The sequence below is a fragment of the Echiichthys vipera genome, assembly GCF_963691815.1.
Source record: "Echiichthys vipera genome assembly, chromosome: 3".
Taxonomy (NCBI): Eukaryota; Metazoa; Chordata; class Actinopteri; order Perciformes; family Trachinidae; genus Echiichthys; species Echiichthys vipera.
Window position 1 is genome coordinate 14,458,043 of NC_139828.1, and position 27,959 is coordinate 14,486,001.

The window sequence follows — 27,959 nt, forward strand, 5'->3', positions numbered from 1 at the left end:
TGCAGCTAGCATAAATGTAGACTGCATTCTGCCTGCCTGAGCCACATGCATACTCCATCTCTTTGCCCATTTTTGGATTAGCGGGCATTCTCACTAGATCACAGGGTCCGACAAAAACGCAAATTCAAATAGGCTGCAGGGGGGGAAGCTGCAGGACTACTTATGGTACATTAGGGGTTAAAGAACACGTGAGGGTGTCATACAAACGAGCCATAAGTGACACTCCCAGTGCCGGACAACTATGCAGCCTGAGGCTATGTCAATACGGCCTGACGTGAGCCACTTTAATCTTAATTTTGGCTCGCCAGAAACCTATGGATGGCGTAAAGGAGACTATGTCCATATTTTACACTGTCTAAGGGTGGGTCTATTGTATACACTTCTTGAATGAGGTGCAAATATTAGGTTTATATGGCTGAAGTGAGCATTTGTGTACAGCTTGTGTGATTGCATTCCTTTTTACAGCAATTAACTTGATGTGTAAAACTTTATCATAACTGATGAATAATAATGACCACTACCAACTGTATGAAAGTAAATCTTTGGTTGTTTTTCTTTAAATGAAACCCTTTCACTTGAATCGCCTTTGTCAAGCTTGGGAGTCAACTGACCATGCTTTTATCAATACTCCCTACACACTCTTACTGTCGTGTTAAGGAAGATATCGAACCAGGAAGGCTTTGATGTGGTCTTCCAGTCGTGAGTGGTGCTCCTATCAGTCCAGACATACTCTGTTAGTTCATTACTTCAGTGCTTGGTGAACATTCAGACTCCTTTAATGTGGATGACTTCATACAGCTAACTCAGACAGACAGTGGGTGTCGGTCTCCTGAGCTTTGAACAGAAGCCTGAGGTATGTGTGTGGTGGGAAGTGGTGGTGGGGTGTTGGCACTCGGTGGAAAAAAATACCTGAATTGGAGGCTGCGTTTAATTTCTGTTCACCTCAGTTCATCTTTTCAGAGAAGGAGAGGAACCTTTACGCCTTCAAGTTCTGGTTGTTGCTCCAGAGAAGGTTTCCCCCATAATCATGTAATGTATTGGGGTAATATTTGATCAATCATCGTCTTTGACACCCATGTTAAGCAACTGGCCAGAGAACTTGAGATGCTTATACATGCTTTTATCTCATCTCAATCTCTAGATCGTTTTGAGTCAATCCAGAATGCTGCCGCAAGGCCACATTACCCCCATGCTCCAAATCTCTTCTCTAGCTCCCTGTTGCATACAGGATCCAGTTTAAATTTTTCACTCTTACTTAGGGCCTACTCACACTAACCATTCGTACCGTGCTTATGTCTAGTTTGTTTGACCAGTGTGAGTACAACACGTAACACTTTGAAAGAGGTGGGCTTTGGTAAAGTATTGACGGTGGTCCTGATGTCTGTTGCCACTGTTGGTCACCATTGGTGGTCTGATGCAGAGTAGGAGTGTTTACCGCAGATTTAGTCAGATAAGAGTATTCAAAAACAGTTGGACAAAACAAAGAGGGAGGGGGGGCAATCATGCTAAAGCATGGTACGGATCATCTGGGATCAAGTGTGAGTGCAGCCTTTCAGAGCATTGCAGGGGCAGGCTCCTGCAAATGTGACTGAGCTACTTCACCCATCGCCTCAGCTTGTTCTCTTAGATGTTAAATTTACGCCCCAGGCACCCCATGATGGTGGTCGAGCTTTTGAGTTGGTACCCTCACGGTCTGCGGTTTCTATTCCTTAAAAAGTCAGATAAAGACACATCTGTTTAGACAGACTTTTAGTTGACCTGCATGCACCAGGTCAACTAGGAGCCTTGGTCCTAAATGTGCATTGTGTTTTGCTTGATGTATTGTGTTTCTTCTGTTTTTTCGCACTGTATGTTGTTGTAAAGCACTTTGTGACTTTTGTCTGTGAAGAGCTCTATGCAAATACATTTTACTTACTTACTTTACTGACTTCCAGATATTCTCTTTCACCAAAATTCACCTTTTTGTGACCCTCACCTTCCACCCCCTCCCTCTTCGCACGGCTGTTACCGACACTTTGGTAGAGGAAAGTTGTTGGCCTGTAATTTCACTCACCTCATTCATCTCAGCCTTTCTTCTGCATTCCTTAAAACACTCATCTTCTGTTTCCTTCAAATACTATCCACTCCTAATCTCCCTTTCTCAAGGTTTCTTTTCTTGTTATGAACAACCCTCAACGATGTTCTCCGTAGAACTCTGGGGTCTTGTTTTCTGGGGGTTGAGTTTTTCAGAGGGACTCTTAAAGACATCTGGCAATAAATAACCCCCCCCCCCCCCCCCCCCCCCCCCTCCGACAGGACTGACAGACTTTCTTTGTAGAGTGATCATGGACATTGCTCGATGAAGAGTGGAGCAAGGTAGGGGAACAGAGAGAGAGAGAGAGAGAGAGAGAGAGAGAGAGAGGGATGGAGGGGAGGAAGAAGGGAGGGCCAGGGCAAAAATGAAAATGGACTCCCCAGCTGTGTACACAAAGCCTGATGCAGGGGAGTACAAACACTCTCCATGTTGCAGGAATAGGGAGACTGCTGGACCTGTAGGAAGTCACAGGGGAAACACTGATAAATCTTTGTTTGTGTGTGTGTTTTCGGTGCCAAATAACCTTCAGCCAGAGCGGAGTTGGGCTAAATTTTTCAAATTAACAGCGTAAATCATATTAGTGACAGCAGAAATCGATCCTAGCCACCGTGCGTGGGATATGAAAATTGAAAGTTGGAACTAAACAACTTGAATTTAAGCATCTACAATTTATCTATATTCACTTAACCTGTCACTGCATCTTTAGCAAACAAGTCACTGAGGAAATTGTAACTGAAATTTAAAATTTGTCCTTCAGCTTGCCAGAAAACAGCCTGAGATATTCAATAACTTTGATAAATGTCCAGTATATTTCATTAATATTGGGTTTGAAATGGATAGTTTCTCTTCTGTTGTGTATTGTGGTTTGAGAGTTTGTGCAACTGGGTTCGTGAGTCAGTAGATTTACGGTCTGATTCAGTGAAAAAAACTGTTTATGATTATGAAGCAGTGAAAGTCAACCAGTATGTGTGAACCGGGATGGAGTCATGGGAAACTCCTCCCTGCTTCGCATGTCTGGAGTGAGTCTGCACATATGGCTGCACAGCCTGAGGCTCGCTGACTTTGGTGAGATAGAGATAGAATTAGTAATTCCTCCTAAAATGAAAATAAATCCCACCATCGCCATTAGTTACGCTGTCATCAGCAGCATGTGTGTGTTTGCCTGTGTGCACGAGTTTCAGTCTCATAGAGCTTTCAGCATGGGTGAAGACACTTAGTCTTGCACACGCCAATATTAGCCCCATTGAACTTGTTTGCATTAATGTATGTCTCCCCTGCATGTACGCTAAGAGGGGGTGGTGCCGATGTGTGGCCACAGAGCTTTGGCTCATTTAGCTGCTCAGTCCAGTTTGTCTCAGTGGGCCTATACAGGCTCTGTGGTCATTAGCAATCCCAGCCCGCAGCCCAGTCCAGAGCAAATAAACAGAAAATTGCAGAGGAGAAATTTGCCCCCCAGCAGACAGTGACATCATTTCGAGGTGCTGTAAGAGAAGGAACCTGCGCTATTTCTGCTCTATTGACTCTGGATAAGAGTGGGCAGAATGTGGGTGGACAGAATGGCTGCGCTGGTGAAAGGGTGGGACTCAGGGGCAGAGACGGGTCACACTGTGGAAAATATTCCTAATGACAATTTAGTGTGAGTCAGCCAGTTTGGAGCTTTGCAAAATTGGATTTACAGCAAGTCTATAAATTATATACTAAAAGAGCGTGACATCGCTTCTTAATGTAGACCCCATATGTGTTTTCCATATGCAGGAATTTCTGCTGAAAGACACATGTCAATCCACAAAGGAGCAAATATCAACTAAAGAACTGGCTGAGACAACACTGTTTTAATCCATGTCTGGAAATCTCTGGAAGTCTCACTGGGTTAACGTACTACGTATGTGTGATTATATCCTGCAAATTAAATAATCGTGTTATGCATTAAGTGTAATTAGGAAAGTCACATTTCACAAGCTTGTTTAAGTGTCTGCTTTTCATGGGGGCACTCAATTTTGATGAGCCATCTCATTAACAAAAAGTGGAGGACATTATTCACCAGTGCCCAGGCCAAATTTAGAGGCTCCGGTTTGTTCAAATCAATACTCGAGTAGCCTCACAGAATGGAGAGGAAGGCTGTCTTTGATCAGGCCTGATGAAAAATGGACTGATTTATCTTGATTCAGCACTAAAAAAAAAAAGCACTACTGCCCCTTTCACTGAATAAGAATGTCCCATGAGTGGTAGTTGTTGATGGAGCCTGGAGTCTGACTGTGCTTTTGCCTGGCGATGTCTGCGTTCAATACAGTCTGCATTATTGTTCCACCCTGGACAGCATTGTGATGGGAAGTTTCCCAAAACAGACAAAAATAGCTGAAGAGTATTTTAACAGTACAATGAGATATAGAAACAATGACGGAGTAACGACTTGATGCCCAAAGATAACGACTTGATGCCCAAAGATATAACGTCCCAGTTCCAAAAAGTAAATGTAAAGTTACTATGTTGAAATTGTCTTATAATTGTTCCTTTTTAACAAGATTTTAATGTAATTTTTTCCATGCAGTCTCATTTGTTCTGTTCAGCATAAGCTGAAGGCTTATCTCTCCCATTTCCATTTTCCCACAGTTACCCTGGATGTGTGTGTGTGTGTGTGTGTGTGTGTGTGTGTGTGTGTGTGTGTGTGTGTGTGTTTGTGTGTGCGCGTTAAATATTTACTCACGTTTGGGTGACTGCTTTTGGTGTGGGTGAAAAGAAAGCAACATACTCTTTGAGGAATGATAAGGGATAAAGGAAAGGAAAAGAGTGATTTCAGGCTTGTTGATAATGGCGCTGATAAGACCAACAGAGACTGCTATGGTTGGCTTTAATGGGGACAAACCTCCCAAACAGTCACACACACACACACACACACACACACACACATGTGCACACACAAACAAACAAGCCCACACATTGTAATCATTTATTTATATCCACATCAGCCAAGGATACAGGGACACAAACAATGCGATGTTATCAGAAATTCCACAAGGGCGGCCAGACATGTGCTCAGTCTGCACACACCAACCAAACATGAACACCCCCCCCCCCCCCACACACACACAGGATAATTAGAAAATGTCTCTACTTTCCAACAGGTGAGTAAAGGCATGACGTTAGGCTCAGTGTAATTCTTCCAGCTGTATAAAGTCTACAGAGGACATCCGGTTTAAAAACACATGCATGCTCACAGACACACACACGCGCACACACAGGCGCACACACACACACACACACACACACACACACACACACACACACACACACACACACACACACACACACACACACACCTAGAGGCAAGTGTGTATATATTTCTTCTCTTAATTCATTTGACCCATCGACCTCTTGTCAAAGGAAAGTATGTATAAATGATAGAAGCTTAATTTCCATGCGATCAGCTCATATTTCAAGTTTCTTATCTTCCCAGACCGCCCCACCTGGGAGTTTTATAAATACTTCAGCAGTTATAAATGAATCTGAAATAGGATTTTTCCTTTTCTCTCGTGCCATTTCTTTTCCCCTCTCTTTCCCTTCCAACGCTGGGGTCAGCGCCCCCCATCCCATCTCCTCCATCCCATAGCTGGACGGGGTTGATGGGAAAATGTTTCCCCAGGAAATTTTGCGTTCCAGACAGGATTAAATATTTTTTCACCTCAGCCTTTACAGTATTTTATCTTGCTTTAATCCAACTTTCATCAGTACAAAGAGTAATTGGCTTTGATGCGTGAACAGGTTTTTTTTTTATATAATGTTAGATTATTATGTGGTCGGCTTCACTACAAAAACATCATATGTGTAGGGTCAGATCCCGTTAAAATGGTCTGATATGACTTTTCTGGGTAATCTATGTGGACTGATCTAGGTGAAAGGTTACAAGTGCTTGAAGCAAACTTGGGACTGAGTTACAACTGGCAGTGACTTCAGAAAACTTTTATTAGAAGTGCTGATGTTTATAAAAAAAAAAAAAGAAGAAAGAAAGTTGCAAGAATGAGAAGACTTCGTTAGGTCTCAGACAAAGAGACAAGTTCTCATTATCAGAGGAAAATGACTTTATTCATAGTGATGTATGCTGGTTATGAATGAAACCGGAGACGTCTGGATGAGAGGCAGAGGTTGATAACAGCGGATTTAGGACTAAGGAGAGGATAGAGGATAGAAGGATCTGGTGAATGTTTTTGATCTATTGAGCAATCTGAACACTAATTAGGCAAAATTACTTCCGAATGTTGTCAGCAGGACTGAGTCAGGATGTTGGATCGCTCCCTTATCCTAACCTGCCCGAGTCCACGATCACACGTGACCGACTTTGACTTTACATGCATCACATGCAGATGTGTATACCACACATCAATTTATGCATGAGGCAAACAAAGCCTGAACACATGGAGTACTCACGGTGATTGAGACAGTCTGATATAGACAGCATTTTTTCACTGTTTGTTATTTTGTGCTTTTAAAGAAAGCTGCTCCAGTCTTTTGTTTGGCTCGACGCTACAGCTCAGACAGATGCTGTGTTTTCCTTCCAGGCATGTGTATTTACACAGACGTTTGTGTGTGTGTGTGTGTGTGTGTGTGTCTGTGTGTGAGAGAGAAAGAAGATTAGGGCAGTGTTTGTGAAGGCATGTGTATGCATATATATTTAATTTAGCGCAGATGCATTCGCTGCTGAACTTGGCTGCTGTGTGCGACTGTCTAGTGTTCAAAGACTGAAGAGTTGGAAGCGCCAATCACTTTTTGTCCTTTGGTTTTCCCTCTTATTTTTCCCCCCACTTTTCTTCTTTACTGTCTATTTGAACTGATTTCAGTTTAAAGTTGTAATTCATACATCTTTTTTTATCAAGTTAATTTTCTTTTAAGTTACTATCTATCAAAGAGTGAGTTAAAACAATGGTGATCCTATGACCCACTAATGAAAAACTTCTACTTGCTTCTTGACTGAGTATTCCAATCTGAGTGTCTGTGGCGACATTCCCTCCCTATAAGATTCTGGTTATGTTGTGCTCCCTTGAAATCAGAAATCGGGAACTTCCAACATGAGTCAGGCTTGTAGTAAGGGCAGAAGTGCAACAGGAACATATGTGTGTGTATGGATTTAAGAGGGTAACACATAGGGGACCGACAGAAAGTAGAGAGGTGAGTGTGTCAAAGTTTACAAAAAAGCAAAAAAAAAAAAAAACGGCCTTACCTACAATTATATCTTATTGCCAAAAAGGCTGCTACAAACAATGTATCTAAAATTTTACAGATTATGTCTTTAAATATTTGATCAACTAGTCGCAAAACAAGACTAAATGATGATTGTTTTTGCAGATGCTTTATGTATTTCTGTCAAAAAATCCTAAGAAAAGACCAAAACCAACAATTCATTGACCAACAAGCGTGTAACCAAAGATTTTAGGCATTTTCACATGCACCACCCAACGGCTGAATGCGCTAACTAAAGCACAAAAAGGTGTATTGATTTGCAACTAAATAATAACCCCAAACAAATGCACTATTTTACCTCTGTTAGAGGACTATGCATTTGCAAAAAGTATCTTGATGCCAGGCTAGCTGTTTTAGAAAAACAACAACTTGAAAATATACATTTTGGTTTATTTTTAAAGGTTTATATCTGTAGCAGGAGGAATGTCCCAGATACTGTAGTGATGGGTAGTGAAGTGATAATGAGGGATGGACTTATAGCATAGATGGTTTAGGTATTTCATGGGATTTGCTGGTTGAATAACAATAATCTTAAATAATGGCAGCCTTAGTCTTTAGGTTTAGTCTAGCATTAAATGTAAATGTGTAGCAGAGTAAGCAGGGAGTATTTTTTTTTGTGTATTTTTGTTCAGGTTTCTATGCAGATCATTCATTCGTAGTACAGTATTTGTCAGAACATGAGTAGATGCATGTGGTGTATAAGTTCCCATTCCACTGTCCCAACCAGGTCACATGTAGATGGAAGATCAAGTAGCGGCTGATATGCCGACAAGGAGAGAGTAGAAGACTGACAGACAGGAAGACTTAAAGTGGGCAAAGAGAAGTGAAGACAGATGGAGGAGACGGAGAACTGGCGTGAGCCCCAACCTGCACTCTGCATGCTCAGTGTGACCTACTTTCCTTTCCTCTCTCTTTTTCTTTTTTCTTTCTTTCTGGGTCTCCTACTCTTTAGCTTCCATCATCTGTGATCCCCTTTCATGTAGCACAAGGAACCAATAAGTCTGAAGAAGGACTCCCACCAGACACTACCACTGATTCCTATCTGTCCATGTCATTCTGTCCTTCAGAGCTGAGCAGGCCGCTGTCTTTCTCCACATCTCACTGTCACAGCCTTGGCTAGTCAACCATGCAGTTTGTCTTTCATCTCCCCTGTGACAATCTAACAATGTACTTTTTTTTAATGAAGGCTATATTAAGTTTGGCGCCACTGCAGAGAACATAATAAGGGTTTTTCCCACAAAGGAATCCATCATTAGACCGTATGTGATTGAAAAGACGACCATCGTGTTGCTGAAATGGTTTTCAGCATGAGGTCATTGTGCCTGATTTGTGAAGTTTATTCAAAGGGATTATGCCATGGTTTCACTGAAGACATTTTGCTCTCATAATGTGTTTACTCACAACATCTGCGCATATTTATTTATATTCTTTATCTCTGGTGTTTGTTCCCAATCCCTTTCCAAAAAGAGAGGATCTGCCATTTCAACACACGTCTGACTTACATCAGACATTTGTCGTTACTTTTTAGCTATTAACATATGTCGGACACATTTTTGGACACACAAGAGTGCATTGTCCTGAAGATGGCCTACAAATGCGTTAAAATGTCACATTCATTTTTAGACTGAATGATTGTCACAGGTTGATTGTTACTGATGATCACGCTGCTTGTACTGTCAATTCAGTTGAAACAGAAACCCCCACTGTTTAACCCAACAATAACTCCTAGTTAAAGTTGCTGGATCTTGCTTATACGTCAACTTCTTATCACAGAGACTTAATACACATTAGTCATTTAAATTCAGTTGCTAAATTTCTGCGGAAAGAAGCAATCTTGATGTATTTTGCAGTTTAATCTGCAGGTTTAATAAGTAAGGCCTGGGATTGCGTGCACCTATGTGAGCCCTTACGTTGCTACCAGCTCTCATATTGTTCCTCTTAAGTCTAAATCCTGCTACTTGTAAATCTCCACTTTTTGAGCTGATTGTTGATTAAAGACTCAAGACATAAAAGAACAATTAAACTGTGACAACCTGTTAAAGGGTCCAGTGAGTCATCTCTCTCAAATACTGTTCTAATGCTGTGCCAGTGTTTTTTTGGACAGCCTTCCATTTGTTGTTTGAGTGAAATCACGAAAGAAAGAAAAGATCACTGACTCACTTGATGTTACAGGAAATATGTGTTTCTCATGAAGCAGAAAATTCTCAACTATGTACATAATCTGGTTTCATTTAACGGTGCAACCAGATGGCCTCGAGGAAATGAATCACTGTTTTATCATAGAATCAATCAAATGTTAAATCAATCACTAACTAACAAAGGATTCTTCCTTCTTTCCCTCCATAGACTACAGGACTGGGCCATGTTTCACCCAGGTGAACAACCAGATGTGCCAGGGCCAGCTCAGTGGAATCGTCTGCACCAAAACTCTCTGCTGCGCCACCATTGGTCGAGCATGGGGCCACCCTTGTGAGCAGTGCCCCGCCCAGCCGCACCCCTGCAGGCGAGGCTTCATCCCCAACATCCGGACTGGAGCCTGCCAAGGTCAGAATCGAAGCACATAGGTCTTTCTCTCTTTCCTGTACACACGCCTGGCAGATCTTCTTTCCAACAGTGTTGAAGGACACACAAACCCAGCCACACACGATCATCACAATAAACAATGCAACCATTACTTCATTCGTCAACATTCCTGCCCACAACATCCTCAAGGTAGTGTTAACAACATCAAGGGTGTTTACACGTACATAGGTACACGTAGGCCGGATGCTGGCTTGTATTTTCCTGTTAAGGTTTTATTCAGCAGAAGCTGTGTACATGCATCTCCATGTCCCTGTAAACAACAGCTTTAGGTGTTGTATCTCTGATTATGAGCTGGTTCCAGCTGTTACTTCAGTCTTTCTTTAAGCTACCTTATTCCCTCACAAAAATAATCCCAACCGATACAGTACAGAGATAACATAACCCAAAACTGAGTCCAAAAGGGTGAGATATGGAGATTATAAGAGAGAAACTGAGGGAAATATGAACTAAGATTCACCTCCTTTCATCAACATTCCTGATGCTGGTGTCCCAGAACCCCCTTAGACCAGTCTCTCCATACATGGCCCCATAGTAACCTATGGTCCCAATCAAACTAAGCAATAAGATTGCATCAATATATGACTCATGTAGAGGTTGTGTCCCTTGTTAAATGAACCCAGCCAGGCTCTTTGTTGCCTCAATCCAGCCCCTCTCAGACAGACACACCCAGCACGACCCTGGGCAGATTGTGATGGTTGACGTCTAGCTGGAGTCGTCACAGAGGGAGATTGTGTTTTTGTACTGACGCTTATAGCACCTGGCCACACTTCAGCAGTATCAGAGTTAAGGACATTGAGTTCACGTATTTATGCTGGGAAGTAGGGGATTACGGCATATTTAAGTGTTGTTTACTTTACAACAGAAAGTTACACATGAGGGGTTTATACCCATAGTCTACTTGTTAGACTTCATGGAGAGATATGTTGACATAGTGTGTGTAAGAAGCCTGGTTCTTGGCACCTGAATCATCCAGTAATTCACATAATGAGTGAAAACAAAAAGTCCAGCACAAAGCAAGTAATAGTCACATTCTTATTTTTTTTTTGTCAGGAGCAAGTCCATCTTTGGGTTCATGTTTGGTCATTTCATTGCACTAAACTAACATGGGCAGAACTGGGTGGAGTGTCCCAGTGGTGTTTATGCAGATCAAATGGTGAAATCCAGCGTTGATCCTTATTTTGTCATGAAATTGCTGTAATGTTCATGGCTCTAGGTATAGCGAGGGAGAAGACACAGATCTTTTAACCTTTTCATCAACTGCTCCGTGATGCATATTCGGGGCCATATTTGCTGGGAAAGTATGTAAATTGAGTGGGGCTGCCAAAATATCAGAAATATTTCAATGTAATGCACTCAGTCTCTGCAACAATAATTGATGTACGTATATCTTGCAAATATTTAGACATCTGATAACAAGGCCTTCCATAAGATATAATACCAGACATATATACGAATAGGTCTGTATCTATTATTTATGAGGGAAATTCAAAAAGGTAACACATCTGGGATCAGTAACTGGTTTGTATTTAGCTCCACCACGTCCTTAGGTATGCTAGTGGGAGACAATCACTCACGTCTCTGTGACTCAAATACCTCCTCTCTTAACTCTCTTTTTCAATCTGTCTGTACTTCCTGTGCTCTCTGAATCTCTGTTTCTACTCTTTCACCTCTCTCTCTTTCTCTCTCTCTCTCTCTCTCTCTCTCTCTCTCTCTCACACACACACACACACACACACACACACACACACACACACACACACACACACACACACACACACACACACACACACACACACACACACACACACACACACACACACACACACACACACACACACACACACACACACACACACACACACACACACACAGACAGCCTAGAGAAATGTTTCTCTGGCAGAAGTACAAAGCACACCTGACCATGAATCTAAATGTAAAGATTGCACTCCAGGCTCCACATCAGGATGTTGGCTCATAGATGCTTTATTCCTCTCTCAGCCTTTTGGCTGAAAGAGTTCCTCACCACAAGACAGTATTTTCCTTTTTGAGAAAGAAGCAGAGATTGAATGTACGTGTGTGTGTGTGTGTGTGTGTGTGTGTGTGTGTGTGTGTGTGTGTGTGTGTGTGTGTGTGTGTGTGTGTGTGTGTGTGTGTGTGTGTGTGTGTGTGTGTGTGTGTGCATGTCCAAGGGTACAGTATCCGAGGTATTCACAGTTTCTTACAGGAATCGCCCTCTGACTTACGTATCCTTAATACTGGGGAAAGTGACTCACATTGAATGCTGGGAAAAACGTACATTTAAAAAGCCATTTCCTGTTAAACAAGAGCTGGAGTGGGTCTTTTTTCTGGAAGTGGTCTCAGGCATCACTGCTGGCGCCACATTACTTCACCTCATTCCCTTTGCAAAGATGTAGCAGAAAATAATGAATAACAGTGTTTTGGAGACAGAAGACAAGCCAGAAACATGCTCTAAAATGTTCTTTGAACCATAGTTAACTGATATAAGCATATATGTATATAGAATACACATTGTTTTAAGTTAGTCCTTTGTAATTCTTGGTGTAATACAAACAGGATGCTGCATCTCTTCAAGCAATGCTCTGCAGATGACAATACTTTTAAGAACTTTTGTTGTTTTCTGCTTTTGTCTCTTCTCATCTATTTGTCTTTCCTTCTTTTCTCAGATGTGGATGAGTGCCAGGCAGTGCCAGGTCTTTGTGCCGGAGGTAACTGCATCAACACTGTGGGATCCTACGAGTGTAAATGTCCTGCCGGCCACCGTCAGAGTGAAACCAGCCACAAATGTGAAGGTGAGTCTGATCTGATCAAGACTGAGTAATGCAGTTGATTTAACACAAATACATGTTCAACAGTTAAGAAATAAGCATACATAATGAGGACCAAAGGTATTAATTTGATTCAAATTCATGTGCGGCCATTATTTTCTGAATTGCCAAATTATGTTAACTGTTTTCTTTCTGATCCAAAACAACACCACTGAATTCACTGATATGAAACAAAGAAAAACACGCTAATGTTAGAATTTTGAAAGAGGGATTCAGGGAAAACCCGGAGAATAAGATCTGTGACAAACAAACGTTTGTGATAATGTTGTTCAGCAAGACTTTCTTCTCCAATGAAACACCACCATAATGTATGATTTCAGAGGCATAAATCAACAGATTTAAAAGCTAACTTTAGGCTATAAACACACTGCATCAACACCCCTAGCTTCCATTTGATTTCTCGTGTTTGGCGTGATGACGTTTGACAACCTCTGTAGTCTCATTCAGCCGCTTTATAAGACCCGTAAAAGCTTAAAAATTCAAAAAGTAGGGTTTTTATTGACAAATTTTATGTTGTAGAATAAAACGGGAAAATGTATTCAGCTTGTGTTAACCACAGACATTATTTCAGGAATCTAACAAAAAGCCTATTCAGAAAACCCATTGGTTTCAAGGCGAGGAAATCGGAAAAATGCTAACTCATTTCAGGGTTTTAGGACTCATTACTGCAGCACTCTATAACTACAAGCTGTTTTTTTTTTTTCAATTAATGATTGACAAAACATTGCAAAATATATCAATCGTATTTGAATGCAGAGTACTTGAGCGTGCAAACTTTTCATCAGTCCAAAAGAATAAAAAACTAAAATGAGATATACGGCAGGGATCAGTTTACAGCGTTTAAAAAGTTAGGAGATGTTCAAAGTTAAAGAAGACACATGGAAACACATGCAGAGTGGATTCACATTACAATGTGTTGATTGGGTGGAATTTAAACAATGTCCAGGCTAAACAGTGCGATAGTTAGCCAGGCAGGGGTTGTGTCTGTTGGACTGGAGCCGATGTGTTCTTAGTTTTTAGGGAGGATTACAGAAAGCCCTTAAACTGTTTCAGCCAGATGACATCTATTCTACTGAACAGACCAAGGCCGTACTGACTATCAGTGAATCAGTGTATGAATTATTATCTGCATTCTCTTTTTATTAACTTGTAGCATGGCTGAGAGCTGCACCACATACAGAAAGAAAACTAGCGTCTCCACATGGAAAGCAATTACCGTGACATACACAAAAAGTGATTTATGTCGTAGTGGATAAAGGAGGAAACAGGGAGGATGACTTCACTAAATTCGCCCAGTCCCAGTCTCAGTCTCAGATGTGGTTTTGGGTCGTTGCCAACAACGGTTCAGGACTTACAGTAAGAAGAGATGTTGAGCGCTGCTCAAAACATTTGGGTGTGGATGTTGTAGCCACATTCCACCTCAGAGAGGGCTGAGCAGTTATACTACAAGAGCGCGAGACAAGGTAGAAATAGTAGGGATAGAAAGTCCTGTAAGCTTTCTACCCCCTAAATGGTTATTTTTACCTTAAATTACACACTCTTCCTCTTTCTGCCACTTAATGAACAATGTGAGCTTTATCTTTTTCAGCAAAGATGAGGTGGTCACAACAAGAAAAGACCTGCAGCCTGGTGCACACTAAAGCATTTTTAAATCTTGATTGATTTAAAAAAAAACGTGAGAGACCAAAGACGTAAAGCAAGAATCAGAACTGACCATCCATTGAGGCGAACTATCGTCGTCAAATGCTTGCACTTGTGTTTGCTATGCTGTGCACCAAAAAAATAAAAATGCATGACCTTAAACAAGCACTAATGTAATTCCACAAGCTTTTCTTCCTTTTCACCTTCCACCTGGCTCAGGAGACAAAAGTTTTTATTCGCACTGTTGGCAGATTTCTGTTCTTCACAAGTCTGCAACATCCAGTTGGTGATGCTTCCGGTTCAGCTCGTTCTCATTGGCTGTTGCAATATTCCATCACTGTTCTTACAGGATTTCAAGTCGTTTTATGATTCGAAATTACAATTGTTATGAGGGGTGAATCACTCCCCAAAAGTCTCCAATTATCCTCTAGTGTGGGGCCAGCATAATGACTGATGTTGAATCTGAAATCAATACAATACAGTTCTGTCTGAAAAACAATAATACCGTATAACCCAGGCAAGAGCAACAAAGAGCAACAAACAAGCTGTTGGACATTTTTCCTCAATTAAATAAGTGAACAATTGCTGATTAAGTATCAAAATAGTTATCGATCTACTTACAGACTGATCTTGTCAGCATTAAACAGGACAATACAACTCTTAAGACAGCAAACTGGCAAACCACTTCTAAATCGCTCTATTTGGAAAACGGATCCTCAAAATGATGTGGATCTTTTGCATCAATAACTTCTATCAGAAAGCACGTCCAGAATGTACTGATGTCAGCTCTGCTGTTGATCTGTTTATTTATTTATTTAAGGTTTTTTATAATTTGATTGAGAAGAGAAAGAGTTCAGTGTTTGTGAAGCTTGTAAAAATAAAAGAACCGTTGTGACGTGTATCTGAAGTCATGGATCTGCAGGAAACACATGTTTAGTGAAATCTCAGGAACAATCAAACCAGGTCCTTTGGGGAGGTTTTACTGAAATGCCCTTCTAGCTAATGCACAAACAAGCCTCCCTTAGAGCTTTCACAGTGAAATTACGGAGGTTTGGGGGCAGTTAAGATAAAGTGCAGTTAAGATGTCATGGGTATCTGATTGTTTTGGGCACAACAAGGCACCTGGTTTTATGGCCTGCTTTTAGTTCAGACTGTGCTCCTTTTCCCCCTCCCCCTCCTCTTCTTTCTGCTTTTTTCTGCTTCTCCTACCATTTTCCTTCCATAAATACGGTCCTTTGGCTCAAAACCAGCTGTTAGTGCTGAACAAAGAAACACTTACGACATTTGGGAGACTTTCTTATTACACACACGGACCTCCTCGTTGCTCTGACACTCACAGATTCTCACGAACTCACGCTAAACACACACACACACACACACACACACACACACACACACACACACACACACACACACACACACACACACACACACACAGTTTCACACATCAGAGTTTAGATTACATGAAACAATGGAAAATGGAAATCCACACACAGTTTATCCTAGTTTTTCCACATATATTATAGAGATACACACAGTTGCACAGGCAGACTTGATCGCTCAGTTTTAGACATGTATCTGCACATTTCCCTCCACACACAGTGGTCAGTCCAACAGCACTACGTCTGTGTGCAGCGTAATGTCTGGCGTGTTGTTGTTGCTGCTGACACAAGGTTTATTTGGCTGGGCTTTTACAGCCTCACCTAGGCCTTCTGCCACTGCTGTCGGACAGGAGGCAGCCTCTTAGCTTCCAGCGGCAGGCGCTACTACATACACACTGAGACAAAGGAAAACACACATAGATTTAAGTTACACCCGCTCTACTCCTAGAAAGACAAACACTAACACACCCTTCACTTTCCCAACTTGATGTGCAGGGTACACACACATACATAACCCCACACAGCGCGTCTGCAATATTGCTGTAATTGTGCCCCGCAGTGGTGCAGTAATTACGTATACGTATAAATAAGTGTGACACATCATAAAAACCCAATACCTTCTGGAACTTCACTTCGGGTTCCCCCCGTCATGGAGCAATGAGGCTCCCTCCCACTAAATAATGCAACTTAATGCCGTCATAAAGAGTACCACACCTCAGTGAGCCCTGCCAAGCACCATCCCCAGGTATTCGCAGACATCATACACATTTCTGAGTCAAACCATGGCATGTATAAAATAAGGGAGCTTATTCACTGTAACCTGGGGAGTTTCTTTTTGTGCGGCCATTTCTTCCAATGTAGTTGCTATCTATGGTTTGGAAGCAATTGTAGATATCACAATTACACATAATCAAGCCAAGGTGTGGTCTCCAGTACATTACATTCAGTGTCAACCAACAGTAACAGGAAAAAGCCAAAACCCAACACTAAAATGTACTATTATAGTCAACTGCCTGTGGTTAGAAAAAAGAAACACAATGACTCTGTTCTATGTAACATTGTGACATCGGCCTCCCCTCTGTGTGAAATGCAAAAATTCTTTCTTACAGACTTTGCAAAATGCGTTGTTTGGATCTCATAAGGCAGCAATGATCTCTGGGTATTTTGCCATCCAGTCCTCCCAGTACCTGCACTCACATTTTTGCTTTTTGTCTGGATATTCACCAGGTCCCTGGTCAACAGGCTGCATGTCAGAAATAGATGGTTTCCCTCCGTAAATGTTTTAACTCAACAACTCATAGCTGCTATGCATAGTTGTTCATCAATTTGCCGCACTACTGTACACGGCTAAAAAAAGGACAACAGACATAATTCATGTAGGCTACAGACATAACATAACAGTGCCCGCTGTGGGCAATTATGTTGAACTACGATCAGTATTTAATTTTTTATTAGGCTATAACTGTTTCTGCTCGTAATTCAGGACTGTCCTGAATTTTTATGATTTAACTGTATATGTGTGTGTGTGTGTGTGTGTGTGTGTGTGTGTGTGTGTGTGTTTCAGACATTGATGAATGCAGCACCATCCCTGGTGTGTGTGATGGAGGAGAATGCACCAACACCGCTGGTAGCTACGTCTGCACCTGTCCACGCGGCTACGTCTCCAGCACGGATGGCTCCAGATGTGTCGGTGAGTGTCTCACTCACAAACACACACACACACACACACACACGCACGCACGCACACGCACACACACACACACACACACACACACTTTACTCTCTGTCATTTGTGCGTTTCCTCACCCTCCAGCTAGCTAACAGCTTCACATCTGGCCGCTAACTTCCCTCCCTCCATCACTGCTTCCTGTGAGTAAAGTTTGGATGAGTCAAACTGGCCTGTGGTCACCATGTGCAGACAAACACACTTGCACGCACTATTTGGCCTTGACAGTATTAATCTACTCTAATGTTAGTGCCCCTCTGACTCATTCACACATATGCTGACACAAATAAAGTGCATACTTTACTGACATGTCCCATGAAACACTACCAGGTGTTAATGTATTCCTGCAATCCTCACCAATCATGGCAGCCACAGAGAAACACAACCAGGTGTTAATACATTATTACAAGATTTAGCCCCAAAATGGACAGCTCAGGGTCTGTCTGTTTCACTCTATCAGCATCACAGGCCCAGCTCAACTCCAATAAAAGCAAAGTAAAACCTCTGGGTGTCTGTAATTGGAAATACATGTTTCTTCCCAGTTATTTTACTACTTTTCATGCAATCTATCCTCAATCCTCTGTGGAGCTTTTGTTTTTATTTTTGGAAAAAGTAAAAGAGGAAATGGATCGAAAATACCAAGAAGAAATCAGATAATCGTAAATCAGACTGTTCTCATTCACTGCTCATGGTGTTAGTTAAGTACGTAATACATACTTATTTGAACCAAACCATGTTCTTTTCCAACAATATTACTAATGTAGTGCTGTTGCCTACACTGTTAGGGGGGCTTGCGCAGGTGCACTGATCGCTCATGTTGCTGGTATAGGTTGCGTACATACTGTAAACATGATGGGAGCTGATCTCACAGGTGGTGTGTGAGCTTGCCTGTCATGTGTTGGATTGTTTAGCTTCAGTGTAAAGGCATATGGTGTTTAAGGGAAACCTAAGAGGACGGAGGAACCAATTCACTATAAAAATTAAAAGCATTGGAGACAGGAGTTAAAAGACGGGATCATTAAAAATAAACTAAGTGGCAGCCTGGTGTATCTATACCAGTGTGTGTATGTGCATGAGTGATAGAAAGGGGAGAGCATGTTGGGGCAGCGCTCTGATCACCCACATCCAAAAGTTCTCCATATGTTGACCGTTATGCGTGTCCATGTTTTTCCCTTTTTTCTCCCTCCTTGTTCCACTGCCATCCCCTCTCTTCTGCTTTGTTCTGAAGATATATGTTGCTCTCTCTCTATATATATATGTCTCTCTCTCTTTCCAGAGTATAGTGTGGATCACAGCAATCGTCTGTCTTCCAGTTCATAGTTCAGTGATTTACAATAGAAAAGTCTCTTTATTTACTCTGGAACTGTACATCTTTTCTCTTGTGTTTTTTTTTTTTTAACTATTTATCTACAAAACTGAAAGATTCATGCACTCTCATCCTCCTTATCTATCTTACTGTTTCCCCTTGGACCTTTTCGCCCTCCCATCCTCTGACATTCGGATCCTGTGCCCCGTTTCCTTCATTTGTGGCTTCCATTTGCTCTTCTGCAGCCTGCTGAAGGGAGAGAGAAGCAAGGGAGAGAGCAAATAAAACAAGTGCCAGACAAAACCCCCACATATCCTTCCTACGTCTCTGTCCTACTGCCAATATGGACAAGACTAGATTTGGAGGAGACAGAGACGGAGATAACACAAACAAAACCAGACTACACCGGGTCAGGTCCAAACCAAAGTCACACTTGACACACAAACCTGGGAAAGGCAAATCTCATGAATTCAGCTTGTTTCCTCTTCATGTGACCAACACACTTTGACACAGTTTCCCGTAGTGTCTGATCTCCTTTTTTGTGGTCATAATATAAGGCAAATTAAAGAGAGTAAAATTGTCTTTAAAGGGGCTGATCACTCACTCTTGCCCTTGTGTTTTAGAACCAGGGTGTATACTGTAGCTCCCGGAGGCTGCAGTGAATGGACTGTGTTATGCACTGTACTGTAGTAAAGTAGGCCAGTGGGAGCTGTTGGGGGGGCCTTACGGTAATCAGAGCCTAATGCCCTGTCACACGGTGGAAGCTTGAAAAAAAAAACCAAGACCTGTCCAGTCAGTCAGTCTGTAAAAACACCTCAACAAATGAAAGCATATGCTTGTGTAGTGGAGCAACACTAGCAAGCAAACCACGGTCTGGATCCAATTTAAATCATCATCATCCTCATCAGCAAACCCCCGGCTCCCTCTCCGTTCCCTTTCTCCTCCCCCCAGCCTCCAGCTCGATCATTCCTATGGGATGTTTTTTTTAGATTGTGCGTATTCGGGTACATTTTTTCGTGAATTTGCACAAGCATATGTGTGTGGGTTCATGCGTGTTTTGTGGACGTGTATGGGAATGCATATCCGTATGTGTAATTGCATGTAAATGTGTGTGTACTGTACAAAATGTGCTCCCAGACACAGCGCAACCCCTCATGTTTTATCTAATTGGCAAGAATTGCTCCACATGGAACTGATTAATTCCAGACTGCTGGCTCATTAGTGAGTTAATCGACTTGCTCTCCACCCTCCACTCCCCCCTGACTTTCTGCTTTCCCCTTCTTCTCCCAGTTTTTTTTGTAGATGCACTTCTCTTTCAAATAAGTTGTTCACTTTTTTAAACAATACTATGCATTATCTCCCTCTCACTCTGCCCTTTTCCCTTTCTTTCCTTAAATACCCAGAAACCCCCTGTCTTCCTCCTCTCCATTTACTCCTTACACACGCTCTTTGAACCACAGTCCCCTCTCCTGCCCCATTGACCCTGACCTGGAAAACTGTAACAAATAAGAGCCTTTTGGAGGCCCTTCAGATGCCTGCAGTTAGTCGAGACCCCAGGCAACCTTTCCCACTGCCAGCCCATAAAGAAGCTTCCTCCCCAGCCACTGTGGAAAGGCCAGGCCAGCCCTCTGACTTACAGAACCGCTGTTTCGAGAGCAGTGATTACCTGTAACCTTTTCCCATAGATAAATCGTTGTCAGTGCCGGTTATAGTACCAAACTTGCTGTTACCTGAAGTCCTGCATTTAAAGAGTCACTTAACATCAGGCTTTATAACATCTTACAGTGATGTCACAGTGTACTGACACACACTGGAGTACGCTGCTACATCACTACTGCAAGATAAAACCACCGGAGGTCAGCGACACCACGGAATCTAAGCTCCTGTTAAATTGCTCTTTAAGTTTTTTTTTTGGGGTGTATATGTAGCAAGACATCTAATCTAAATGTCCCACTTTGCATTATTTTCTTCTTTTGAGTGTTGAGTTATTATACATTACCTATCAGATGCTTTATTTAGTCTAACAATGCTTTATAGTCACTTTAGTAAGTTAAGATTGGTAATTTATCCTAAAAACATCACTTACAGTTGTCATCTTAATCTCTAAAATAAAATACTCTACTGAGTACCAATAGGTCAACAATATAGTCAAGATTAGGAGAACTCCATGAGAAGATCATATTATTTTCCAGCTCTGCATATTATTGTGCGCCTACACATTAGATAGCTTACATCTTTAATGATTAAATTACACTGTTTCAGCTTTAACTTCAACTTACATAAAACACAGGATACATAAAACATAATTAAATACATACTTTTCTTTTTATTTGACTTCAGTTACGGTGATCTGTTGATCTTATGCGTACAGTATGCCTGCTGGTGTCGTCTAATACTGTTAATTTGTCCTCTCTTCCTTCAGATCAGCGTGTGGGTACCTGTTTCGCGGCTCTGGCTAACGGCCGCTGTGCTGCGGAGCAGAGCGGTCAGTACACCAAGATGCAGTGTTGCTGTGACACAGGACGCTGCTGGGCTTTGGGACAGATCCCTGAGATGTGCCCTGTCAGGGGGTCTGGTGAGTACACATGAAAACAAGATACATCTTTCATCTTCAAACTGTTATATGCTTGAAATCAGGACAGAACATCCATAATCTTCTTACTTTGCTGACAAAAAAACTGGCTCTCTTCAATAAATTGTCTATGATTGGCATGAGCACAGGCAGAACATAAAGCCAAGCTTCAAGCCAAATTAGTAAAACGCAGAAATGTTAAACTAGGAAGGACTGCTGAAAGCTTTTAGTTTGTGTGTGTGTGTGACAGAGAGGGAAGGGCATCCAGTCGAACTGATGAGCATGAGGTCATGAGCACAAACTGAACAGAAAAAGATGGAAAAGATTTGTGTGAAGATAATGACCCATCATCTCCTCAGTCAAGCTGGAATTCAGAAAACTCTTCCTCTGCGTGAGACTGTGTGATCCAAAACTGATCTGTTACAGAATGTTCTGCTGCTTTCACTGGCACCGCCAAAAGTGTGTGTGTGTGTGTGTGTGTGTGTGTGTGTGTGTGTGTGTGTGTGTGTGTGTGTGTGTGTGTGTGTGTGTGTGTGTGTGTGTGTGTGTGCGTGTGTGTGCTTGATTTATTGTGACTGTCAAACTCAGTGAAGAACATGCAAACATACAGTACTGCACATGTATACTGTAGACACACAGACAAAGTACCTCCATACATTACGGTACATTTTTTCATTCATACAAACACAGACTTACTGTAACTACATGCCAAAGCAGAGTATTCACATTTTTCACTTACTACTTGGTAAGACTTTACTCCAGTTAAAGCATATCTGAATCCAATAAAACAGTAAGATGCTCAATGAAATTAGTGAATTCTGCAACTCCAGAAAAAAGTGAGTTTCAAGTGTATGTGCTGTAGGATGGATCAAGTGATCCCAAGTCCCTTTCAGTCTAAATTACTGTAATAATCCTTGTTGGCACAACTTTGAGAGCTTAAAATATTAATCTTCTTCAGCTTCGTGTGGCTTGAAGCAAATGAAACATAACCTACAGTCGAATGCATCCACTGACTTGTTCCCTGTGATCTTTGTCTCTCTTGTAGATGAGTACAGACGTCTATGCATTGTAGGTGTTCCCCAAGGACATGGCCTTCCTCATGTCTACCCCAACGGACACTTCCCCAACACCAACGGTGGCAACGGGTACAACTACGGATACAAGTTCCCCAGCGGGCCTAACGGTAACGGTAACGGAGGCATCGGTGGCAATGGCGGAGGAAGCTTTGGAGGGAATGGTGGGAGCTTTGGAGGTAACGGAGGAAGCTTTGGAGGCAATGGAGGAGGACACCAAATAGGTGAGTTGCTCTGTGGATTTGAAGAATCCTGTTAAACAGGACTGTATAAAAAGGCTCATTCCTCAGTTTGAAAATGGATTTCTTTTTTGTATTTGTAGGCACGGTTACTGTGAATGACACCATTGACGTATGCAAACATTTCACCAAGCTGTGTCTGAATGGACGCTGCATTCCCACACCCACAAGCTACCGCTGCGAGTGCAACATGGGCTACAGACAGGATGTCCGTGGGGAGTGTATTGGTAAGAAACATGATCTCACACACTGTATACTGTGTAAGTGCAATGTGCACAGGCAAAGGTCTGGTTCTCAATAACCTTCCTGAGCCATACAGGCAGACTCAAGTGACTACTGTATGTGACAATGCCGAAGTTAATTGCATGCGCTGTACTGCCATCTTCTGCCGATTTAAGGAACTTAATACAAGTGTAGTTTAATGGTGTTCTTTTTGTTTGATGTCCACTCTGACAGTCGGGATAGGTTATAGTTTTTTGTTTGATTTATTTCTTTCTCCCCAGATGTGGATGAGTGTGTGAGTAATCCATGTATCAATGGAGACTGTGTCAACACAGCTGGAGGGTACCACTGCAAGTGCCATGAGGGCTACCAGGGGACCCCTACCAAACAAGCCTGCATCGGTATGTCCCAAGATGTTTCTTTATTTTCAATCTTGTACACATGTTTCACTGAAGTAGTGTAAACACATTTCCCTTAAGCTTTGTTGCATAGTTTAATGTGACAAAACTAAGCCATGTCCATCTTCCCTCTTCCTCCTCTCTTAAGATATTGATGAGTGCATTGTGAACGGGGTGATGTGTCGCAATGGCCGCTGTGTCAACACAGAAGGAAGTTTTCAGTGCATCTGCAATGCTGGCTTCGAGCTCACTCCTGATGGAAAGAACTGCATCGGTAAGGAGCCAACACAGACGCAGGTCAAACTACACGTGAACTTTCACCTTTTATGAACTCAACCTAAATCCTCCTCTTGTATCCCTCCAGATCACGACGAGTGCGCCACCACAAACATGTGTCTCAATGGCATGTGTATTAATGAGGACGGCAGCTTCAAGTGTATCTGCAAGCCCGGCTTTGCTTTAGCACCTAATGGACGCTACTGCACTGGTATGAATGATTAAGCCTGCTGTGTTGATAGAATTGGTATTTTTTTAAATCCTGCAGAGCCCTTTTTACACAAATTTGTGCCCAATGTCCGTCTTTTCGAGAGATAAATTTTATTTTTTCTGAAAAACTTCAAGACTTTTTTCCTTTTATTTTGCCGTGTTGCTAATGAGTCAGCTGGGGTTCAGTGAAAAAACTGACTTTCATTACCCAGATGGTTGAAATGTGAATTTATAGACAAATTATTGCACCAACTTTATGTTAAGCATCTGGAATGATAAAAAAAAAAATCTCACCATTAGTTTGTCAATTGAAATAGCCCCTTCTGCAAACATTTTAGCTCATGAACTGAACCCGACGCGTGATGTACACATTATGTGCCCTCTCTCCATCAGACATCGATGAGTGTCTGACTCCTGGCATTTGTATGAATGGCCGCTGCATCAACTCTGAGGGCTCCTACCGCTGTGAGTGCCCTCCAGGCCTGGCTATTGGTGTAGATGGAAGAGTGTGTGTGGACACGCACATGAGGACCACCTGCTACGGCGCGATAAAGATGGGCACGTGCTCGCGGCCTTTCCCTGGTGCAGTGACCAAGTCCGAGTGCTGTTGTGCCAATGCTGAACATGGCTTTGGAGAGCCTTGCCAACCCTGCCCCTCCAGAAACTCAGGTTTAATTTGCTGTATAATGTTTATTTCTATTCTTGGAAATCTTGGTTGAAAAAAAAAAAATCATCTAATGTCTTTTTATCATGTTTGTTTCAGCTGAGTTCCAGGCTGTATGCAGCAGTGGTATTGGCATTACTGCAGATGGCAGAGGTGAGTATGCTGTTCATGAGTGTTAATGTTCCCACAGTGCTGTGTGTGTGTGTGTATTTATGTTTGTTTGTTTATTTGTGTGTGTGTGTGTGTGTGTGTGTGTGTGTGTGTGTGTGTGTGTGTGTGTGTGTGTGTGTGTGTGTGTGTGTGTGAAACACTCATATCAATATTCATCTACGCAATACCTGTCCTTTCCTAGACATCAATGAGTGTGCCCTGGACCCAGACATTTGTCAGAACGGCATATGTGAGAACCTGAGAGGAAGTTATCGTTGCATCTGTAACATCGGTTACGAGTCTGACACCAGTGGCAAAAACTGTGTCGGTGAGTGGAGTGGAGTCTTTTTAATGAAACAGTACATACCCAGCTAGCAAAGTGATCCTGGTTTCTGTCTTCAGGTGAAACTAAGACACAGTGTAACAGCAGCACAAACAGAGAAGAGTCACCAAATTGTACATCAGTATCTTTTAAAGTTTGCTAACATTAGGCACAACAAGCTACTGGTCAAACCAGACCAAGTAAGGGTGTAGCAGCAGCAGTGAGTTTATTATTATTAATGAAAAAAGTGTGTGTTATATAGCTTATAGCTTTAAAGGTCACTACTACTGGTTTGCATGATAGCCCTCTAATTGGAAAATAATAAATAAACTTAAGCATCTTTCCAACTCTAGAATTGTTCTATTGTACATATTTGTAGATTTTTTATAGTGTATTTTAAATATTTTTAGTGTAGTTCTGTTTATTATTATATTATTTTCTTTACTGTTGCAGTACTTTGATTTTCCTTTGCCTCTTAAAAACCAAGGTGATGGGTGTGAAAGCCTACTTGGCAAAAAAGCTTACTCTGATTCTAAAACTGTTTGTTATTTTCTAACCATTGCCTTCTTTTGCCTCCCTACAGACATCAATGAGTGTCTGGTGAACCGTCTGCTTTGTGACAACGGTCTGTGCAGGAACACTCCCGGCTCCTATACCTGCTCCTGTCCTAAAGGATTTGTCTTCAAACCCGACTCAGAGACCTGCGAAGGTGAGCACACACATGCACACACATTCTCTCACGTGTTTGTGCTGCTTCACATCCACGTGTTGTCATGATTTTTTTTTTTTACCGAAAATCAAGATCATTATGAGGTGACATTATTACCAGATGTGTTGCATTTAGTTTCCAGTAAACATGTGGCCAATGGAAAGGAGACACACACCTTGTTACTGCCAAATGGTGATGATGATCCATTTGAATCAGCCTCTCAGCCTTGACCTCAGGTGTGTGTTTGCATATGTTTCAGATATCAACGAATGCGATTCCAGCCCGTGCATCAATGGAGTATGTCGCAACGTGGCCGGGTCCTTCAACTGCGAGTGCACCCACGGCAGCAAGCTGGACTCCACCAACACCATCTGCGTGGGTAAGACGTTTGTACTCCCAAATGCTTGACGCGAATAAGAGCAGCACAGTTCTAGAAACTGCTTGTGCGAAAAAATGATTACACACAGAGACACGAGTGTCAGTGGGAAATAATTGGAGTCTAATTATTCTAATCAAGGTTTACTCTTCGCTTTTGTAAACAAACATTCAATTGGTTCAGGTTTCCAGGAGCCATACAGAAACATTATCATCCTCAGATGTTGGGCAAAATGACACACATAGATGATTTATTACATAAATACTCGCATGCACAGCCTTGGTTCACATGGAGATTGCTTTGCCTCATAGAGATCTGCCTCAGATTCAAAATGACATTTGGTATGTAAGACTCTCTGCTGAGGTTAAATATTCCACTTGTTTGGAGTTTTTTTTACTTTTGGGAATTCATTCTAAGAAAGCTACATGCTAATAAAGAATACAGATGTTATTGTAAGTGGAAGGGAGAGTGAGTCATTAAATAAATACCAATACATATTGCACGAGCTGGCTCTGTCAGAGGACGACAAATTCCTCTGGTTTGGTTTGTTTTTCTTTTATGTTTTTAGAGCCCATCACTCAGCGGGGGAAGAAAGGGAAAGTAAATTGTGGTTTCATGTTTGGGTGGCCTTGAGATTTTGGAGAAAAGGTTTCACTGTTATAACTGTATACCCTTTCAGTTAATTAGGAATTAAATAGCATAGGATTAAATGTAATGATGCATAGCGTGCAGCTAAAGACACGCGTTTTATGGTAGCAAGGAATGTTTGAGGTGACATTTTGACTGTGTTTGGTGTATTTTGTTGCCAAAGTTAAAGGTGCCCTGTGGCGATTTAGACAGTTTGACCACGAGTGGTGATGTTGAGTAATATTTTCATGAGTGGATAACTTTTTCTTGTATCTTGTGCTCTTCTAGGACATGCACAAGGAAAATATTTCAAAATAATTGTCAAATATTTTATGAAGAAGGAACCGTATGCAACACATTTCATAACATTATTAAAGGTCCCAAATTTAGATATGTCACGTTTCCATGTCTTTTTCAATTATATAGCAGATTGAAGTGCTACTGTGAAAGTATCAAAACGCTTAATCCACAGAGAAATGCACACAGCTTGTATTCAGAAATTGTGTCTTTAAATGAGCTGTTAGGCGCTAAAACAGAGAGTGAATACAAGTATAGTTAGACAGACAGTATAAGAAAAAGTGTGTGTGGCTTTTTTTTAACATTAAAGCATTTAAACATGCTTGAGTAGAAATCTCAAAATATGTATGAGTACGAGCCTTAAAATGAGCATGATATGGGACCTTGAACTTTCTGGGGAGGCCCCACAAGGTATCTATAATCATGTCTTCTCTGTTGTAACTCCGGCTCCACAGACAGCATGAAGAGTACTTGCTGGCTGACGATACAAGACAGCCGCTGTGAGGTCAACATCAACGGAGCCACACTGAAGTCTGAGTGCTGCTCCACGCTGGGAGCCGCCTGGGGCAGCCCCTGTGAACCCTGCGAGATTGGTCAGTTCTTACATAAAGATGCTGCTAATTTTATAAGCCAGTGTTTAATGTTTGTAATTCTGACAATTTTTATGCATACACATGACAAGGTTTTAGTCCTCCAGAGTTAAGGTCTTAGATTTGTTGAAAAACCTCTGAAAGAGCATTTTGATAAGAGTTTAACAAGAAAATGCACCACTGAGGGGTTGATTTGCGTTAAGAAATGCTTTACAATTACATTACTAGCATTATTAGTACCATCATATTGTGGACATCATAACCAAATTTAAATTTGAAGCCAATTTTGCATACTACACTACAAACAGCGCTCATACATATAATGACCTTATTTCATCTCCCAATCATCTCGTGTCCCCTCAGACACTGCCTGCTCTCGAGGGTTTGCTCGTATGAAGGGCCTCGTCTGTGACGGTAAGAACATTCAATGACTTAATGAACTGT

At 41.8% G+C, this 27,959-nt stretch overlaps 1 protein-coding gene across 1 annotated transcript in view; it reads left to right on the forward strand.

Moving 5' to 3' along the window:
- fbn2b (fibrillin 2b) overlaps nt 1–27,959 on the forward strand; it is a 68,253-nt gene that overhangs the window by 21,417 nt on the left and 18,877 nt on the right. Inside the window, exons 7-22 of the mRNA XM_083911063.1 lie at nt 9,653–9,850; nt 12,574–12,699; nt 17,323–17,448; nt 21,213–21,365; nt 22,408–22,659; nt 22,758–22,901; nt 23,178–23,297; nt 23,443–23,568; nt 23,659–23,781; nt 24,174–24,449; nt 24,544–24,597; nt 24,797–24,922; nt 25,500–25,625; nt 25,885–26,004; nt 27,381–27,518; nt 27,879–27,929. Coding sequence (XP_083767189.1) covers nt 9,653–9,850; nt 12,574–12,699; nt 17,323–17,448; nt 21,213–21,365; nt 22,408–22,659; nt 22,758–22,901; nt 23,178–23,297; nt 23,443–23,568; nt 23,659–23,781; nt 24,174–24,449; nt 24,544–24,597; nt 24,797–24,922; nt 25,500–25,625; nt 25,885–26,004; nt 27,381–27,518; nt 27,879–27,929 — 2,259 coding nt within the window. The remainder of the gene's footprint in view (nt 1–9,652; nt 9,851–12,573; nt 12,700–17,322; nt 17,449–21,212; nt 21,366–22,407; nt 22,660–22,757; nt 22,902–23,177; nt 23,298–23,442; nt 23,569–23,658; nt 23,782–24,173; nt 24,450–24,543; nt 24,598–24,796; nt 24,923–25,499; nt 25,626–25,884; nt 26,005–27,380; nt 27,519–27,878; nt 27,930–27,959) is intronic.